This window comes from Talpa occidentalis, unplaced genomic scaffold, assembly GCF_014898055.3.
Source record: "Talpa occidentalis isolate TD23 unplaced genomic scaffold, MPIMG_talOcc4v2.1 talOcc4.2, whole genome shotgun sequence".
NCBI lineage: Eukaryota > Metazoa > Chordata > Mammalia > Eulipotyphla > Talpidae > Talpa > Talpa occidentalis.
Window position 1 is genome coordinate 123,985,159 of NW_023602073.1, and position 20,244 is coordinate 124,005,402.

Consider the following 20,244-nt stretch of genomic DNA (forward strand, 5'->3'; position numbering starts at 1 on the left):
CTACATCTTCCTTTGTGAATATATGTGTATATCTGGACACTGAAAAAATTCAACATCGAATAAACAGTTAATGAGATCTCAAAATGCAACAGCCCTGCAAGTAAGAAGATACTAGCATGGAATGTTTGAATATATACTGTTTTAAAGATAAAACACATGCTCATCCATTTCTTCATTTTACTACAAATTAGGAAAATATAGTCTGTTCCGAAAAAGACTGATTTTCATGCTAAAATAAAATGGAGGATACTGCCAGGGTTTTGATGTTTGAAACAACACCTACGCATCCAAATAAGTCACTTCTTTAGTTTTAGATTCTGAGGCTAATTTTTTCCCCTCCAACTTCCTACGCCCCATTCTGTTAAGAAAAATGGGTCCAAAATGAAAATCCCTTTTTCCCCCAGATAAAACTGCTTTACCATTCAGAAGGTGAAAAAGTTACTTTTAGAGACGAAAACAAACACTTGTTTGCCAAGAGTCTTCACCCCAAATCCAACTTTTTGGGGGCTCGATGCTGTTTCTATGCAGCACCATCTGCTGGTTCTTCCTGCGTCTTACTTCCTCTGCCCAAAGTCTCTGCTGGAGCTACATTCTTCCTCTCTCCTACAGACTCCTGACCCTAATTACAAGATTTAAAGCAGTTAGAAAAGGCTGAACAGCGAAATCCCAGGTCCCCAAAGGCAGGGGGCGGGGCTGGGCGCGCGCGGGCGGGGCTGGGCGGGGAGGGGCGGGGCGTGGGGAAACAAGGCCGGGAGGGGGCCGGCGCGAGCTCCGAGTGCGCGACTCAGCTTCCGCCCCGCGTGGCCCCGCCCCCCCGCGACGCGACGGGCCGTCACGTGACGGCCGCGCGCGTCCCCGGCCGCTGCGGGCTGCGAGAGCGAAGAGAAAAGACTGCGAGGCGGCCGCGGCTGTGGCCGGAGAGGTGGGAGTCGGGGCTGAGCCCTCGCGGGGGCCGGGTGGAAGTCAGCCCCGCCGGCATCCTAACTCCGGGAGGGGCGCGCGGGCCCGCGGTGTCACCCCGGCCGCGACGCGCTCCAGGTCGGCGCGGCGCTCGGGGCCTGAGGGGCGGCGGCGGGTCAGGGGCCGACGTCGGTGGACGCCCTTGGGCCGGCGCGACTGCGGCTGTCTGCGCGAGGCGGGCTGCGGCCGCTCGGTCCTCCCCGCCGCCCCGGCCGCGGCCGCTGTCGCGGTCGTGAAGACGGTGACGGGCTCTGCGTGGACCGCGGCCGACGCAGCCCTTGCCCTGGGCGACGGCCCGGAGCGGCGGCCGGGGTGCGAGAGGCGGAGCAGCGGCCATTACTGCGCAGCCTCTTCCGCCGGGTCCGCGTCTCCGCCTGTGGTGGCCGCCGGGTCCCTCTCTTTTCCCCTTGGGGTGGTGTCAGGCCTGTACCGGGGGCCTTCTGGGGATTATGGGAGACGATGGTTTGGGGGCGCCCTGCACCCTGTTTCCGCGGTGGAGGCTCTGCCCGGGTCTGCCTTCGGTCAGATGGAAGCCAGGGCGCCCAGTCCGTGCATTTTCTCTTTTTGCGGAGTGTCTTCGGGTGCTGCTTTCTCCCGGTTCTCGCTGCGCCCCCCTCCCCCCTCGCTCGCTGTTTAGCTCTTGCCTAATATTGAGATCAGCGCCTCCACCTTGTCCGGGTTAAACCCCGTGCTGCTTGTTTTTCCTCGTATTGACGGTTATTAAAGCATCTGAACAATTAAGGGAGCTCTTAATACCCGTTGAGCTTCCAAACCTCAGTGCATCCTAAAAGCCCAGGCTGTTGCTTTGTTCTGCTGGTTGCGGGGTGCAGAGTTCTCTCTCCCTAACCCCCCGCCCATCCCGTTGGAAAGTGTTGTCTCCCATTGTTGTCACTGTTTTATTTTCTGTAGGCTTCCGGAGAAAGGCTGCAAAATTGGTTTGCATTTACACACATTCTAGCAACTGCATCTTTTTTTCCCCTTGTTAGCCACGTTTCGTATTTTTTTTTCTTTCTTTTCTGAGTGCCATTTTAGTGAGCACGTCTCAAGTTTTGAGTACAGACGTTTGTTTGCTGGGTAGTATTTTTGCAGTGCTGGAACTGTAGACTTGAGGGAGGTTTGCGGGATGTAAAAGCCAAGGAATTGTAGAAAAAACTTTGTCTTTTGTGTGATTGACATTTCAAGTGCCAAGGACACAACCCTTCTCCCCCAAAGTCTGTACTTTTTAAATAGGGTGTGAAGTGTAACATTGACATTGAAAGTAGTATGTAATTACAGAAATTGGGATACTTAGGAGTGTTGTCTTTTTAATAAGTGAGTCTATATTTAGAAAAAGATGTGGAGTATAGGACATATGAAGAAAGTAAACGGCAAAATAACAGGGTATGATGTTGGTTTTGCTGTTTTTGTGACCAGCAAATACTGTTTGTGTTGAATGTCTGGGTGTTCTAAACACACATAAAAATGGGTCAGTTAATTCTTGTTTTAAGAGAAAAGTGGAAGAGTGAAATGCCAGTCTAGAAATAGGTTTTGGATGTGTTTGTATTATGTCTTAAATTGGAGTGTTTTGTTAAGCCTGATCTTTGATTTAGAATTTGTTTCAAATGGGCCTATATAAGTTGTGGGCAAAATGAAATAATGTTATTTAAATATTCGGAAGCTTTGTTATTAATCAGTTGCTAAAAACTTGGTAGAATTATAATCTTAGGAAAAACTATTTTTTCCAAATAGCTGATCATTAGATAAGAGGAGGGAATGGGGGAGGAGATGGTGTTTTTCCTTCTGAAAGCATGTGTCAACTGGTAAAGCATTTTGTTTTAGTTTCCTCCAATTTGAATTTCAGAAGAGAGAGGCAGATAGTGTTAAGTCTCCACTTTTCACAATTTTGTTCTGTATCAAGAATATTATTTTATGTATTAGCCATTTGCTAGCATGAAATGCCTGACACACATCAGTTGGGTATTTGAATGCTTTTTTTCCCCAGTGTAGAGAAGGTGTTGAGTAAAACCATTTTCATTATTCTGCCTGTTTCCTAATTGTGCCTAAGGACCTGACTTTGCTGGATTAGGAACGGTCTTTGTAGGTATGGAAACTGTCTTATTAGCATTCTGCTTCAACCACCTGTGCTTATTATGGACTATTTCGTGTTCGTGGCTTACTACCTTTTGGGTTAATTAAAACAAAATCTGTTGTTAAATGCTTGTTAATTAAAATACTTAAAGTTTTGAATTAGAGAATTATAAACTAGGATGAAATAGCTAAGACGTGGAAGTTATGAGTCCACCAAGGTCATACATAACTAGCAGCAAGACCTTATTTATAAAATGGTTGCAGACTATGAGACTTGTTTGATGTGATTAAAACATAGTGTAATTTTACATGCACATTTCATGCTCTGTTACTATAAAATGTGAAGCCCACATTGGGGTGGGAGAGACAAAGGTATAATGCTGGAGTATTAAAAGATTGTGAAAAACACAGATTGCTAGCCTGTAATGTTTTTTAAGGGAATTTCTATACAAAAAGGAAATAATGTATGTTTTTCTGCAAGCTAAGTTTTAATAGGGTGGGTGATAGGGAAAGCTAAAAATGGAAACAGTAGTTACATCTCTCAATTTGGGACTCTAAGAAAGATTAAGATGTATCGACTAAATACCCAGTCTCTTTATCCATTTTTTTTGTTTGTTTGTTTGTTTGTTTGTTTATATACAAAGACTGGGAAGGATTGAAATATTCTTTCCTATTATTGGATTGTTTTAATATGGAACATTTCCTGTTTTGTCTTTTTGATTAAAAAGTATTTTATTAAATATTAGCTTTTAGTAAATGGAAAAATATAGGAAGGTCTTCAGATATTTGTAATTATTGATAATTGTAGTATTATCTTTTTTTAACTTCTTTGGAAAGATATTATTTGACTATATTATCTGGGGAAAAAACTTGAATCTTTACCTTGACCTCCATTTTTTAAAAAAAAAAAAGGATTTATTTATTTATGCATACAAGAGCTGGAGTGCAGGTCAGAGATGCAGGGAGGTGGGGAGGAGGGTGGGTGAGAGGATTCACCAGAGACAGAGTGGGGAACGGAACAGACAGATCTACTGAAATACACTGCTGAAGGGAGCAAGGGCTAGACAGGAGAGGCCTGCTGCGCCATGTGGGTCACCTCCCTGGCTGGGCATTGAACTCGTACTGCAGTGACTGCCGATAGCTTCACAGTGCTGCGTCTTAATCCCTTGCACCACCAGGGAGGCCCTTGAATTCCATTTGAAAAGTGGATTATATTTATTAATCCCAAATATTTTTAGAGATAACAGTTATTTGCAGGTATTAGGAATGTCAATTTTTTTAGTGGTCACAACTTGTAGGTATACTTATGTAATTGTGTGAGTAAATGATTTAAATTTATTGATAATCTCTTAGCTGTTACATATTTTTTAGTTTAGTCCGTCACTTTTTTTCCTTCTCTAGAAGTTACAAAGGACAAAAAATCCCTGATTTAAAGACTTTTTTCTTTATGTTTTCTTCCTAACAGTTCATTTCTACATAAATTTGCACCAAAAGAAGGAACTTTAATGTATTAATAGGTCTTTGCTGTTAAAATATTGTGATAAATTTTACTGTGGAAATTTATAAACTGTATTGAGTTGGTGTATCATTTACAAATCATTGATTGCTACAGGTGTTTGCCAAATTAATTCTGGCCTTTAGTTACAATTACAATATTCTGTCTTTTAAATTTGGTTAAAACATCCTTTTTTCCCCTTCTTTGGTTGCAAATAATGTAGTTTTCTGAAGGCAGAGAACTTCTTCACGTGACTGTATTACATGCCATACCCTGTGTTGTGCCCAACTTGTAGTATAATACTCTGCGGTTATAATTGATGCATCAGTTTAGCAGAATTGGGACCACCTAAAAACTAATCAGTTTTTGCCATAGAAGTATTTGTAGCTTTATTTTTTGTCTGTGTCCAGCAAAGATGTGGGCAAAGTAACAAGAAGTTCATGTTCACTGTTTATTGATTCTTACAGTAAATTGTCAGTTTTGTGCTTTAAAAAAATACTTATCTGTAAGACACTGAAAACTGCATTGCCCATTGTGGTAGCACTAGTCACATGGAGCTATCAAGCACTTGCTGTGTATGTAGCTAGTCTAAACTGAGTTGTGCTGTACATTTATAATACACATCAGATTTCAAAAAGTGTATTTTCGTACACAAGCAAGAATGCTAAATGTCACATGAACAATTTCTTTATACTTAAATACATGTGGAAATGCTCATGTTTTAAATATATTGGTTTAAATAAAATGTATTATTTAAATTAATTTTATTTGTTTCTCTTTATTATTATTGTGACTAATAGAAACTTTCAAAATACTTTAAATTTTGAGATATGGCTTTCATCATATTCCTGTTGTATGATGCTTTTCTAGACCTTTTCTCTGAGATGCAGTACATTGAAGAAAGGATTTTTTAAACATGTATTTGATCCTATCAAATAGGATATTTCAATCCTATCAAATTGAATTTGATCCTATCTCCCAATATTGATAGATTTGTGACTTGGGGCTTGTTAACTTGGGTTTCCTCATTTATAAAATGGGTACTAGTATAGTACTAACAAGGTGCTTTGAGGATTCAGTGACATAATGGGTCTGTTAGTGCTCAGTGAACTTAACTATGCATATTACCTAGAGATCTGATTCTTTAGGAATGGAGTGGGGCTCCAGATTTTTCATTTGTAAAGAACTGCCAGAAAATGCTGAGATTGCTGGTTGCATCCAACGTTTATATAGCTAGGATATAGATTGCTGCTTAGGTTTTATTTCCCTCTCCCACTGTTACCATTTAGTCTTTACTTGGAAAAATATCCATGCGATATAGGTATAGCTTGTAAGATCTCCTAAAGTCGGTTTATTCTTGGATTTTTTTCCCTGCAATTTGGAGAATTCATTGCCAGAGAAGAATAGCTGAGTAAATAGTCAAAAGAATGAGATGGCTTGAGTCTGTATATTTATAAATGTTAGTAACTACATCTGTTAGATTTCAAGTTCTTTAAATATATGTTAAAGACTTACATTTCTTTTATAACTGGGTGCCTTGATCACTGTTGATCAAACGTTGTTTTATGTGCAGAAATATAGTTCTTCAATATTTTATTTCAGTAGTTAGGAAGTTAGTTTTTTCATTCATGCAGGAAATAGTAATTCAAGTCAGCAAAAACAGGTTGGCAGTTTACTAGTCACTTAGAGACATAACCGTAGTCCCTATCTTCAGAGAGCATATGGTTTAGTGAAAAGTCAGAAGCGAACAAATAGTTTTGGTGCATAAGTTCAGTAATAGAAAAATGTACAAATACAGGAGAGGGGACATTTTGAAGGCAAGGGAAGCATTCATAAGCTTTGAACGAGACTATACCAGGCAGGAGGAAATATAGAACTAAATGAAAGTTTGGAGGAAATATAGAACTAAATGAGTAATTTGGTATAACTAGAGGATTAATCTGTGAGTGTAGTTGTGGAGACAAAAATACTAGAGAGTTATTTAGGTTTTAGGTCATTAAGACCTTTCAATGTTGCCCTATGGAGCTTTGTTTTTATAAGTTGAGAGCCAATAAAAGGCTTCATGTATACAAAGAATATGGTCCATTTTGCCTTTTATATATTTTGTTCTTAGATTTAGTAAGTAAATTGGAATGGGCATATGGTAGAAGATATTCAGTATACCAGCAGTCCAGGAGAGAGATGATAAAGGTTTAAACTAGGGCACTAGCAATGGCAAGAGAGTAGAAGGTAGAGCTCTAAAAGTTTTGAGAATAAAAATTGACAGCATTTGGTGTGATTAAGGGTGGTGAGAGAAAGGGAATCTTTTTTTCTCATCAGCACTCATTACCTTATATCTTGTAAACTTGGGCATATCTGTAATAGCAGGAGGTATTAACATGAGGCTTTGTCTTTGCACACACTACTCTTGTAAGGGAGGCAGTAGCTGTGGAATATATTAAGTACTAACGATGAACCACTTTACTTTTTGTGTTTCTACTTTGTCCAAATAGAACATTTCAAAAGAAATATCATCCATGTTATACCATGTGTCAGAATTCTATTCATTATTATGGCTGTTACTCCATTTCACTTAATAGACCATATTTTATCCATTCTGTTTGGTGTACATTTGTGTTGTGCCCACCTTTTGGCTTTTATGAATAATTTTGCAGTCAGCATTAGTATACACGCATCTCTGAGTCCGTTTACAATTCTGGGTTTCTTCCTGAAAGTGGAATTGGTAGAGTATATAGTAATTTTATGTTTTACATTTTTTGAGAAACTACCAAACGCTCTTCCAAAATAACTACATGAACCATTCCCACCAGCAGTGCACAGGGGTTCTAGTTTCTCTACATCCTTACCAGTACTGGTTCCTGAAACAATTTTTATGACCATCGTAATAGATTAGAAATGTTATATAACTGTAGTTTTGATTTATATTTTCATAAGAACTATTAATATTAAACATCTTTTCCTGTGCTTACTTTGGCCATTTCTGTATTTTGACATGTTTATTCAAGTCTTTGCCCATTTTTTAATTTTTTGAGATGTAATTCTTTATATTATACATTCTTATCAGATATGACTTGTAAAGCCTTTCCCATTTTGTAGGTTCTGTTTATTTTTGTGTCAATGTCCTATGATATACAAAAGCTTCAAATTTTGATGCAGTCTAATTAATCTGTTTTTTTGTTTGTTTGTTTTGTTTAGTTTTGTTTTTGTTCATGCTCTTGGTGTCATCTAGGAATTGATTGCTAAATCCAGGGTCATGGTGGTTTACTCCTGCTTTTTGTTTTGTTTTACCTCTGTTTTCTTCTATGCATTGTAAGATTTTACCTCTTACATTTAGGTTATCGGACCACTTTGAATTAATTTTTATGCATAATGTGAAATAGGGCTCCTACTTCATTTCTTTGCATGTGCAAATTCAGTTGGCCCAACATTGGTTGAAGAGACGATTATTTCCCACTTGAATTGACATGGTAACCCTTTGAAAATCAGTTGGCCAATAAGATGTATTGGTTTATTTCCAGACTCTAATGTTTTGGTGTATCCTTATGCCAATATCACATTGTCTTGATTACTGTAACTTTATAGTAATTTTGAAGTCAGGAGTGGGTGTTCTCCAACTATGCTCTTTCTCAAGATTTTTGGGGTATTTAGGACCACTTATAATTCCATATGAATATGAGGTCTGGCTTTTCCATTTTTTGCTTAAAAAAAAAAAAAAACTTTGATTTGCAGTTCCCTGATTACAAGTGATGTTGAACATTTTTTCATATGCCTGTTGGCCATTTGCATTTCCTCATCAGAGAAGTTTCTTTTTCGCTCTTCTGCTCATTTTTTGACTGGATTATTTTCTTTGTTTTTATTGCGTCTCATCAGCTCTTTGTAGATTTTTGTGATCAGTCCTTTTCATTAGTGGTGTGTGCAAAAATGTTCTCCCAGCCGGTGGGGTTTCTCTTTGTTTTTGTTATTGTCTCTTTTGCTGTGAAGAAGCTCTTTATCTTACACCAGTGAGAATGGCACATATTAAAAAATCTAGCAACAACAAATGTTGGCGAGGATGTGGAGAAAAAGGAACTCTCCTGCACTGCTGGTGGGAGTGCAAACTGGTCCAACCACTATGGAGAGTTGTGTGGAGATTTCTTGACCTACTAAACATAGAGCTTCCATATGATCCAGCAATTCCACTCCTAGGTATTTTACCCAAAGGACACAGAAACATCAATTCCAAAGAGCACCTGCACCCCTATGTTTATAGCAGCACTATTTACAATAGCTAAGCTTTGGAAACAACCCAAATGCCCCAAAATGGATGACTGGATCAAGAAGATAGAGTACATATACACCATGGAATATTACTCAGCATTCAAAAAAGATAAACGCATGCAATTTGCAGCAACATGGATGGAGCTGGAAGGGATCATGCTCAGCGAAATAAGCCAGAAAGGAAAAGAAAAATACCGGATGGTCTCACTCATGGCAGGAATCTAGAAAACTTAAATAAGGGACCAGGAAAAAGAATAACTATAAGAAAGAAAATATCAAAATCAACAAACAACTATGAGCCAGAGACACTCTATGGGAGCTGGGGGGCAGGGAAAGGAGGGCTTGGGGTCAAAATAAGGGGGTTGTAATTGTAAGGGGAATATAAAAATAAAATTTAAATAATAAAAAAAGAATTTAAAAAAAAGCTTTGAAATATTGATAATAATTGCCTTAAATCTGTAGATCAGTTTGGTAGTCTTACAATCTTCATGATCTTGTAGTTGATAAACATTAGCTGTCTTTCCATTTATTTGGCTGCTCTTTAATTTCTTTCAGCATTGCTTTGTAATTTTTATTGTAAAAGTCTTTCCCCTCCTTGGTTAAGTTGATTTTTGGGGGCATTTTATTCTTTTAGATGCAGCTATAAATAGAATTGCTCCCTTAATTTCCTTTTTGGATGGTTGACAGCTAGATAGAGAAGCACACTACTAACTTTTTTGTCCGTTGAACTTGTAACCTGCAACTTTGCTGAATTTGTTTATTAGTTCTAGTAGCTTTCTTGGAGAATCTTTGGGAATTTCAATATAAAGATTAGAGACAACGGTACTATTTCTATAAATATAGTTGTACTTAACTCCTTATCAATTTGTATGCCTTTCATATCTTTTTCTAGTGTAATTTTTCTGGATAAAACTTTGCACTACAGTGTTGAATAACAATGGTGAAAGCGTGCATCACCTTGTCTTGAATTTTTTTTCACTTTTAAGATAAAATTTAAAATTTACTGAATTTTGTTGAAGCATCGTACGTATTTTACTAATTTTGTTTTTGTTGCTATTAATTTATTTACAGCAAGTTGATGTTAATTTTTTTTTCTTTTGCAGTATAGGATGAACCAGTGTAGAAGAGAAAATACTGCAAATTGACTGACTACTAGTGAAGATGATATTTTGTTTTTGTGACAGACATCTGTGGGATCTGTAATAGAAATGTAAGTATAGCATCATGACTTTTCCAAAGCTGCAGTAAGTTAAGTGGCTGGTATAAAATGCAATAAATCAAGTGTCTTTTATACTTATTTTTAGCTATACAAAATGAACATTTTTATTAACCTTTAGATGCTTTACTGTAGTATCAATTTTATATTATTCACATTAAATTATTTAATGTAGAATTCCAAAAAAATCTCTCCCTCAGAAGTTAACTGAACATAGAGGAATTTGTTCATAGAAGACTAGAACGTCTGGCAAGACCCTAGGTCTTCTAAGTTCTCCTTTTTTGTTACATAGTAATATACTTAAGTGACTGAGCTAAACAGGCAGTACTGAGTTTTTATGAAAAAGAAGATCTTAGGCTTATAAACACTACCGAAATGTTTCACTAGATTAAGGGCATTTTCTTCATACTGTAACAGATTTTTTTTAAAAATTTAGAACATTAGTCACATTTTAATTCATACTGAGTTTAAGTCTCCAGTTTTCTTAGCTGTGTTTACTTATTGTTTAGGCTTTGAATGTGCTTTAAAATGTTATAATACCCTGATCTCGCCTATATTGAACTTTTTTATTCTTGAAACATTTTTACATGACAAACATCGTATTTCCATTTTCCAGGTTAATAGGAACTTTGTCTGGCATGATGTCACTCATGAAAGATGCAGTGAACATTCTGCTGACTTATAGTTTGGCAACTATAGTATTTAAAATATTGGACCCAAAAGAATAACTGCTATATATACTCTTTCACATGATCTCGCAATTTGAGCTCTAATTACTGCTATCTACTTTTCTGACAAGATAGTTTTATTATATACTCCATTGAAAGTATGACCATATCATTTTTAGTCAGTGTTGAGCATTTTAGAAAAATTAAACCAATAGTATTTCTATTTAAAGTTGGGGCAAATATCTTTTGATATTGTTCACATTTTTTTTTTTTGTCTGTATGTAGCCCTGGAAGCACAGTGTATGCGTTCCCCTTCCCCCCAGCATAATTTCTTAATGGTACATTGGTTGCTACTTACAGTATTGGCAGAATGAAAGTAATGTACATAAACTTTTATGGCAGTGTAATACTAACTGGGACATACAAAAGTATTCTGAATCTTTTACCAAATGGCGAAAATATAGTATCCCTGTGTCTCTTGTCATTTTGGGAAGTGCTAAGGTTTTGTATTTAAGCTTTTGAGTCTAACAGTGTGTTCAGCCAATTCTTTTGGGGGGTAGTAGGTGGAGTGCATTAATTGATCTGTTGAGAAGCATATGCTTTCACTTGTAACTTGGAGTGTTGTTACAAGATCTTTGAAGGCAAGCATTTATCTCAAAATACTTTGAAGCTCCTATAGTGCCTGACATATTAAGAGGTCATAATTGGGTGATAGAACTTGCCATGGGTTAGGAAAAAGTTGTATTTACTGGTTTCTATAACTTAGGTTTTCTGATAAAGGAGTTAATTGGGAATGTAACTAAAAGTCGAGGAGTTTGGGAGTTAAGCATTTCGTAATGATCAGTTCCTTTCCCTTTAAACTGTGTATTGCTTCCTTTTCTAGTTATGTCCAGTCTTTTGAAAAACGTGACTATCATTTTGAATCCTGCCTATTGAGAATATAGAAAAAGCAGTAAGAGAATGGATTTTTTTTTTTTTTTGGATGTACTGTGATGAAAGCCTAAGAGTATTGTTTTTCAAATTTTGATTAGCATAAACGTTTTTACTGACTACCTCTATTATAACCACTGGATTCACTTTCTAGTGCCTGACATTAAACAAAGGCAAATAGTGTAATGGCAGAGTCAGGTGATGACAGAGAAATTGTCACTCATTTTAAGCAGCTGTTAAAATTAATGGTTTCCTGTCTCTGTGAGAGCTTCCCCTCCATTTCTTTTTATATAGCACTGGTCTGTTCTCTTTGTCATTTTCTCCCTTTAAAAAATATCTGGTTTTCTGTGGGATAAAATCCAAATCAGATCAGTGTTTCTTCAGCAGGACACAAAAAGGCTTTCATGATTTGGCTTGTGATTATTTTTACAGCTTCATCCTGCTGTTTCATTGTTTGCATGACTCACTGCCTTTCATACGTCTCTATTTTGAGTCTTTTCCATTCCCAGCCTCCTCTGCACCCCATACTTTCTTAATGTCCATCCTTTCATCCCCCCGTTATTACTTTCAATAAACATTCTAACACATTTCAGTTAGTGTAGGAATCAGGCAATATTGTGATTATCTGCTTACCACATATATGTTTCCTTATTTAACAGAGTAGCTGTATGTCTTGTTCATCTTTACAACAAGTGAGACTCAGCACTGTACATGGACCATATTGTTTAAAAAATGTTATCTGACTTGATAATGCAGACTTTCAAATTTTATACCAGTGTTTGAGCTCCATTCATCCATTTTGATAAATCTTACACTTTTTTTAATATCTCCTTCCTCTTCAGGGCATCTTCAAAAGTAATGTGATTTTCTCCCTTGATCTTATATGACTATAACATTTATGAAGTTTCAGTGTTCACAGAGTGGGATTTTTTGGCTTTTTTTTTTTTTCTTCTCAACACTGATATTTTTTAAACTCTGATTTTTATATAAAATTTAGACAAAGGGTATTCAGCCCGAGAGTAATAATAAGGGAGATTAAGACTCAGCTTTTTAGATTTCTTGTCTAGCTTTGTGTAACAGCTGCCTTAATTTAAGTTACTCTCTCCCTTGACCAACTGCAGTTCTTCATTATATAATTTTTAGTATGTTTCTTCAGGGCTGATCTGTAAGTACACTGACAGAATTTTTATGCATTCCCAAGGTGTGTGTAAGTAAATGCTTCGAAAAAGTGTTTACCAGTCAGGTGGTTTAGTGTAAATTATTTAAAATAAAATAAATTTATAATGTGATAAAATCACATTACTTTTTGAAAAAATGTATTTTCTTAGCAAATATTTGAGTGTTGTCTGTCTGCCAGGTCCTGAATGGAAATACTGAGGTAAGCCAAAGGTGACCCTGCCTTTTCATAAAGCCCATGGAACTTATGGGGAAGACTGATGTTAATAATCAAATAAATAAAATATTTAAGGTTAGAAATAAGAAGTGCATGGTAGCTAAGAGTTAGGGGGAAAAAAGTGATTTGACCTAGTCATGGAAGCTTTCTCAAGAGGGTTATAAGATGGGTAGTAGTTTTCCCATGGTGGGGGGCTAGAAGGGGCCATGAGAGATAGGAAGTGAGCACATTTTTCATATAGAGGAAACCTTATTTTTGGAAGGAGTAGCCAGTGTGGTTAGAGGCCTGAACAAAGGGAAATTTGATGTGAGATGAGGCTGGCTTAAGAGGTAGGGGAAACCAGGCTATGCAAGGCATATAAATCCTGGTCTTTATCCTAAAATCAGCATTTTAAGGAAGGGGTAAAAGGTATATGCAGTAATATACATTAGCAAACAGTGTTTATCTGTTGGCTAGAGATGGGTATACTTGGCAGATGATTTTGATGGGATGGATAGAAGGGAAGTTTCAGTAATGGATTTCTGCTTGGATAAGCAGAAGCATAGTTTGTTACCATGTGGGCATTTTGGGAATAAATAAAATGGAAACAGATGATGAGATGTTTTGTGCCTTCAAGATTACCCAAAAAGAGAGCTAAGGTAGACAATTAGAAATAAGTCTCGGATTGAAAGGAGAGACCTGGACTGGTAATAACAACTTGTGACTCATTTGTATATAGGTAACAATTGAAGCCATGAGTATATATGAGATCATCTTTAAAAAGTCACCAAGAAGAGCATATGGTTTAGAAAAAGGCAACAGTAACAAAAACAGCTGTTAGTAGAGAGTATTTCACTGAAGGGGAATGAAATGACTGGAATAACCATTTTTAGATACAGAGCAAAGATAGGGAATTTGATATATTTTATGAAGTATGGAAAGTATATTAATACAGGGAAATATTTGCAAAATTGTCATTTACTAATATCCTAAAAGGCTATAAAATTGCTATTTTCTAATTATAACCTAAATTACTTTTTTTAAAAAAAGTTTTATTTATGCATACAAGAACTGGGGTACAGGCCAGACGGGGGTGTGGTGAGAGAATTCACCAGACTGGGGAACAGAACAGGCAGACTGACTGAAATACACTGCTGAGGGGGGCAGTGGGCGAGACAGAGGTCTGCTGCACCATGTGGGTCAGCTCCCTGGCCGGCTGGGGGTCGAAATCATGCTGCAGAGGCTGGGGATAGCCTCACAGTGCTGTACTTAACCCCTTGCGCCACCAAGGAGGCCCTAACCTAAATTACTTTTAACTTGTTTGTTTCTCTGTTTTCTAGACCATAAAACCAAGAATGGATTGTTAAAACTTTGCGTTTAGTTCTATCTTATAGGTTCTATGACTTAGTAGAGTGGTATATTTATTGAAAATCTAGGGCCTCCCTCGTGGCCTAGACGTAGTCTCAGTGCTACCACTGAAACAGGCCACGGTGATAGCCTCAGTTTGATCCCCAGCCAGGGAGCTAACCCACATGACGCAGCAGACCTCTTCTGTCTCGCCCGCTGTTCTCCTCAGCAGTGTATTTCAGTAGATCCTTCTGTTCTGCTCCCTACTCTGTCTCCAGTGAATCCTTGCCTCCTCCCCCATGGCCCCCGCACCTGGGCCTACATCCCAGTTCTTCTACTTAAAAATAAATAAAATCTTTAAAAAAATTAAAAAAAAATTATACCTTGGTTGTATGGGGTGGGAGGGGGATTGACAATTGTGTACCTCATTGCCCCCTCCCCCCAGGAAAAATTAATGAAAAATCAAAAATATTTTTCTGCACTAGAGTTGTTTTTCTCTACTTTCATCTTTGTATGTCCACTTTATAGTATGTGACTTACGTATAATAGGTGCTTAATGATTACAAGAATTAAAGCATGCTTTTAATATTATATATTTTTTCTTATTTTCTTAGGATGGCTGGCTGTGGTGAAATTGATCACTCAATAAACATGCTTCCTACGAACAGAAAAGGGAATGAATCCTGTTCTAATACCACACCTTCTCTAACTGTCCCTGAATGTGCCATTTGTCTGCAAACATGTGTTCACCCAGTCAGTCTACCTTGTAAGCATGTTTTCTGCTATCTGTGTGTAAAGGGAGCTTCATGGCTGGGGAAGCGATGTGCTCTCTGTCGACAAGAAATTCCAGAGGATTTCCTTGACAAGCCAACCTTATTGTCACCAGAAGAACTCAAAGCAGCAAGTAGAGGAAATGGTGAATATGCATGGTATTATGAAGGAAGAAATGGGTGGTGGCAGTATGATGAGCGTACTAGTAGAGAGCTGGAAGATGCTTTTTCCAAAGGTAAAAAGAGCACTGAAATGTTAATTGCCGGGTTTCTGTATGTTGCTGATCTTGAAAATATGGTTCAATATAGGAGAAATGAACATGGACGCCGCAGGAAGATTAAGCGGGATATAATAGATATACCAAAGAAGGGAGTGGCTGGACTTAGGCTGGACTGTGATGCTAATACTATAAACCTAGCAAGAGAGAGCTCTGCCGATGGAGCGGACAGTATATCAGCACAGAGTGGAGCTTCTGTTCAGCCTCTGGTATCTTCTTCTGTAAGGCCACTGGCCTCAGTAGATGGTCAGTTAACAAGCCCTGCAACACCATCCCCTGATGCAAGCACTTCTCTGGAAGACTCTTTTGCTCATTTACAACTCAGTGGAGACAGCATAGCTGAAAGGAGTCATAGAGGGGAAGGTGAAGAAGATCATGAGTCGTCATCTTCAGGAAGGGTACCAGCACCAGACACCTCCATTGAAGAAACAGAATCAGATGCCAGTAGTGATAGTGAGGATGTATCCGCGCTTGTTGCACAACACTTGACCCAACAGAGACTTTTGGTTCCTAATGCAAACCAGACAATATCTGATCTATCAGATCAATCAGGAACTGATCGATCAGTAGCAGGGGGTGGAACAGTGAGTGTCAGTGTCAGATCCAGAAGGCCGGATGGACAGTGCACAGTAACTGAAGTTTAAACTTAAAAAAAAAAGTCTTCAGCTCCATGCTTAAGGTTAAGTGGTTATCTGTAAATTTCTGCCCGTTGTAACATTATACTCATCCCTCGTAGTGCATTTTGGGAGTTGGGGTGGGAAGGGGTATGGGAAGGATAGGTCTGTAATTAAAAGTCTAACATATCTCTGTTGAGAAATTTATTTAATGTAAGGAACTTGGGTGTTAATAGTTGAGAGCTGTTAGTAATAACCCAGTTTTCTTGAGGTTTATTTCATAGTTTTAAAAACTTTCTTCAGTTCTTTTAGCCAGTGTGTGTGTATTATGTGTGCATCACAGTCCTCATCTGACTCTTGCATTGTATCTTATTTTTCTGCATGGATTGACAAAACCATTACTAAAATTTGGCACCTCTGAGATGTCTGGTATCAGTATGAACAGGAAGCTTAATTATGTGAGAATAGATATGAATTGGGAGATTTTAAAATAGATGAATAACAACTTTAATAGTACAGTTACTGACATGGAAATGTAAAGAAAACAGCTAGTAATTTAAGTTTCAGAATCTTGTCTGTAATACACTTCATGGTGTTCCCACAGGCTTTGCTGTCTAGTCGTTGTAGATTGAGGTTTCTCTTGATCCGCATTTTTCTTTTTGATTACAGAATTTATAATTTAATAAACACTAGAGTTTATCAAAAATAATTTGCCTTTTGTTTGAGTCTGAAAAGGGGATGGAGACATTTTGACATTAGTAGCCAAAAGTCACTAAAAAGGTGATAGTTTGAATTGGTGGTTCAGCTCCAGTAGTCACCTGCTCAGGAGTTTGACTTAGAATAAGCAGAATCCAAAGGCAGTGTGCATGGAATAAACATGTACAGCAATAAACATAAAGCCGGTTGTAAGGCAATTATATATTTTAGATTTTCCTTGCCTGTCTTCATTACCAGTGTTCTAACACAATTCTGAATTACATGGTAGGCCTGTTTATAAACACATTAGTAGACACAAACTCACTCTATAGAAAATATAGAATCTGGCAAGGTAGGATATATAAGGTTAACTAGGTAATCTAGAAATTTGTTCCAAACAAAAATAATGTGAGTTTGTCTTACTGTATTTTCAAACTCAAAACAATTAAGACAATGTTGATAAAGCACATGCAAGTTATTTGTAATATGATTTCAAATTTGACATTTCAAATGTAATATGATTTCAATGTTATAGCAAAAACTACTTCGAAATTAACTTCTGTGGATATTAGAATTAGGACTTAATTCTTTGGTAAAATCTGTATCACATAAAAGTTTAAGTTATGTAATTTTATAAAATTTACTTTTTAAGATAAAAGAAAACTAGTTTTCACACACAAAAAAGAAACCTATTATAAAATGCAAATATATAAAGATGCTTCATGAATTGCTCTGAAGACAGGCAGTTTCGATGTAAAATTAAATTTTACTACATAAACAGCAGGACTTAACTAGTTTGAAAACACCAGGACACACAAATGAATGGTCAACTTTATAGAGACTGTAGAGGTTCCGTATGATAGTTACCATTGCTTAGTATATAATTTAAAATAGAAAACTGTTAAACACATCAAATAAGGCTCCAAATTTTTTAGGTGGAGGACCTTTCCCCATGGCTCATATATTTCAGCCTCTTGGAACAGAGGAAAGTGGTTCATCATACTTTCTATTATCTTATTCTCTGACCGCTCCAAATTTTTTCACTAACTGCAAGGTTTATTGTTATTTTCTTAAGTTATTTCCAAGTAATACGGTACAAAGACGTGAATAATAATACCAGGAATGGGTTTTGTGTAGGAACTTTTCCTTTTAAAACTGATCTTTGTTAAAGACTAAAACTATTATGGGAACCTGGGAATTTATAATTTTTAAGTCAAAGTATATTTTAACCAATTGTTATAAGTTACTTGGTGGAGACCCAAATATACTGAAAACTAAGCCAATGAGTTCAGATATTCCAGAAATTACATAAAACCAAATACTAGTAGCAGCCTTCAGGGTAATGCTGATGCTCATGTTTAAGATCATTTAACTTTTATGTTTTAAAATTTAGAGTTTTACTTAAAGCACATAATATTTTTGAAAAACTATTTAAATTTTCCTTTCCTAGCAATAGCCTCTAAATTTGCGGGTCCAGCCCAAACTGTTCCCATAAGATCTTTTTCAACTCGTAATGCCTCTTCGAAACAAAGCTCTTTTGCTGAAGAAACTGATTTTTTCAAAGCTCTAACTACTTCCGGTGGCCCTGTGATAAACTGCGTTAGCCATTCTTGTGCCTCTTGTAGAGAGTCATTTTCATCTGAAGACTGCAACACCTCTTCAACCATTCCTATGCTCAAGGCTTTTTTTGAATCCAACTTGAGAGTTCCACTTAACACTTTGAGAGCTTGTCTACTGCCGATTATTTCAACCAACCTGGTAGCACCACCCCAGCTTGGTATTAAACCCATCTCCTTGTGGACAAACCTGATTTCACTCTCTTTAGTCATTAATCTGCAAAAAAGAAAAAAAAAATCTTAACTGTAATTAATAAGTACATGTGCATCAGTCATGAAGTACTACCTATTCATGATCTGATCTGAAATCTCCATAGATCTTTATATACAAATATATGAAAAACAATATTTTAAAAAATGCGGCTAATTCTAGAATTCAATTTATTACACAGTACTAAACACTTCACTTTGGAAATAATGTCAACATTTTTGTCATACTTGTTTACCCTCCACTTTGCAAATAAGAATTTGTCTTTATTTTATATTTGTTTTTAGAAGGCCAAAGTTTACTTTCTAAAGTAAGTTGTGGCCTAATGAGAAAACCCTTATGAAAGTGTAAATATCGGAGTAGGAAATGTTAGGTTTTTACTGTGGGGGGGAAAAAAAAGCATAGTAAGTTTTGGTCAAAAGCTCTCAGTAAAAAAAATTGTTTTTTTAAACCCAGCAGTGGCCAAGGTATAGGACTACCAGAATGACCAAAATAAATCTGCTCAACTTACATTCCAGTTAGAGAAAGACAGTTAACAAAGTCAGTCATAAGAGTAGCAAAGAAGGCGAAGGACTAGAGTTTGAGGATATGTGTATTGGGGGTATGCTGTTTTAGATGGAGAAAGCCTCCAAATACTTGAGCAGCTGAGTAAGCATGCAAAAATCTGGGGAGAAAGTATTCCAGGAAGAGGGAATTGCAAATACAAGGAATTTGAAGTAGAATTGTTTTATTATCTGGGGAATAGACTAATGTAGCTGGAATAGAATAAGCAGAAAATAGTAAGAGATGAAATCAAAGAGGTAAGCTTACTGAACTTAAAATTTAAAGTTTTAATTTTTAAGTATGAGGCTATTAAAATGAGTTTGACCAAGGGAGTAGCATCTTACAAAGTTTGCTCTGGCTATTTTATTTAGCATTTAATGACACTGAAACCAGTTATTTAAGGGACTTTATGATAACTGTAATCTTCAGAACAACCATATGAGGTATAATAGTATCCTCATAGAGGGAGAAACTGAAGAAACAACTCAAAGCAATGCAGTATGGAAGAGCCAGAATTTAAGCAGGCAGGTTACTTCATTCTGTTTTTAAGGACATAAAGATAGAGTAGAGGGACATCATTAAAGAAAGCTGATAGTTGCCTGCGTTGGATTGAGAGCAGTGACTTTATATAGCAGGGGCTAATTTCCTCCCATATCTTGAGATTTTTATGAATTAGATGATTAATCATCAAAATGGAATAAAAGAAGTTAACACAAGTTAGTGGGCATGGTAGAAGGCTTCACATTTGTCAGTTAAATATTTGTATATTTCAATAGGCCACTGTATGCCTAGGGACTACATTGGAGAGAAACTTGCACTACTTTAAAACCTTTAATTTGGACCAAAGGTCATGTCTGAATTTTGATTTTTTTTTGAAGATTGATTTATTCATACAAGAGCTAGGGTACAGGCCAGAGGTGTGGGGCGTGAGAGGATTCACTAGAGACAGAGTGGGAAACAGAATAGGCGGACTGAATGAAATGCACTGATGAGGGGAGAAGCTGGCCAGTCAGGAGATGTCTGCTGCGCCATGTGGGTTGCTCCCTGGCTGGCTGGGGATCGAACTCATGCTGCAGAGGCTATGGATTGCTTCATAGTGCTGTGCTTATTAATCCCTTGCGCCATCAGGGAGGCCCCTGAATTTTAATTTTTTAAGAAAAATTATTGCCTTCAAACTATTCATTACAAAAAAACCCCTTAAATTAGT

General features: G+C 37.3%; 2 protein-coding genes across 5 annotated transcripts in view; one reads left to right on the forward strand and one right to left on the reverse strand.

The window, feature by feature from the left end:
• Window positions 1–835: 835 nt before the first annotated feature.
• Window positions 836–16,866, forward strand: RNF146 (ring finger protein 146). 2 transcript variants are annotated; one of them, XM_037520363.1, is made up of 3 exons: window positions 836–922; window positions 9,883–9,989; window positions 14,927–16,866. In XM_037520363.1, coding segments are annotated over exons 2-3 (1,080 nt in total). In that variant the 5' UTR covers window positions 836–922; window positions 9,883–9,987; the 3' UTR covers window positions 16,005–16,866. The 2 variants fall into 2 exon arrangements, with proteins under 2 accessions (XP_037376260.1, XP_037376261.1); XM_037520364.1 differs by having other exon boundaries at window positions 9,888–9,989.
• ECHDC1 (ethylmalonyl-CoA decarboxylase 1) overlaps window positions 16,038–20,244 on the reverse strand; it is a 35,067-nt gene continuing 30,860 nt past the window's right edge. For 2 of the 3 annotated variants that reach the window (XM_037520365.2, XM_054697811.1), the window contains one exon: window positions 16,039–18,503. In XM_037520365.2, coding sequence (XP_037376262.1) covers window positions 18,098–18,503 — 406 coding nt within the window. In that variant the 3' untranslated portion in view covers window positions 16,039–18,097. Of the gene's footprint in view, window positions 18,504–20,244 lie in introns of all 3 variants that reach the window. The other variant, XM_037520366.2, reaches the window with a different exon arrangement.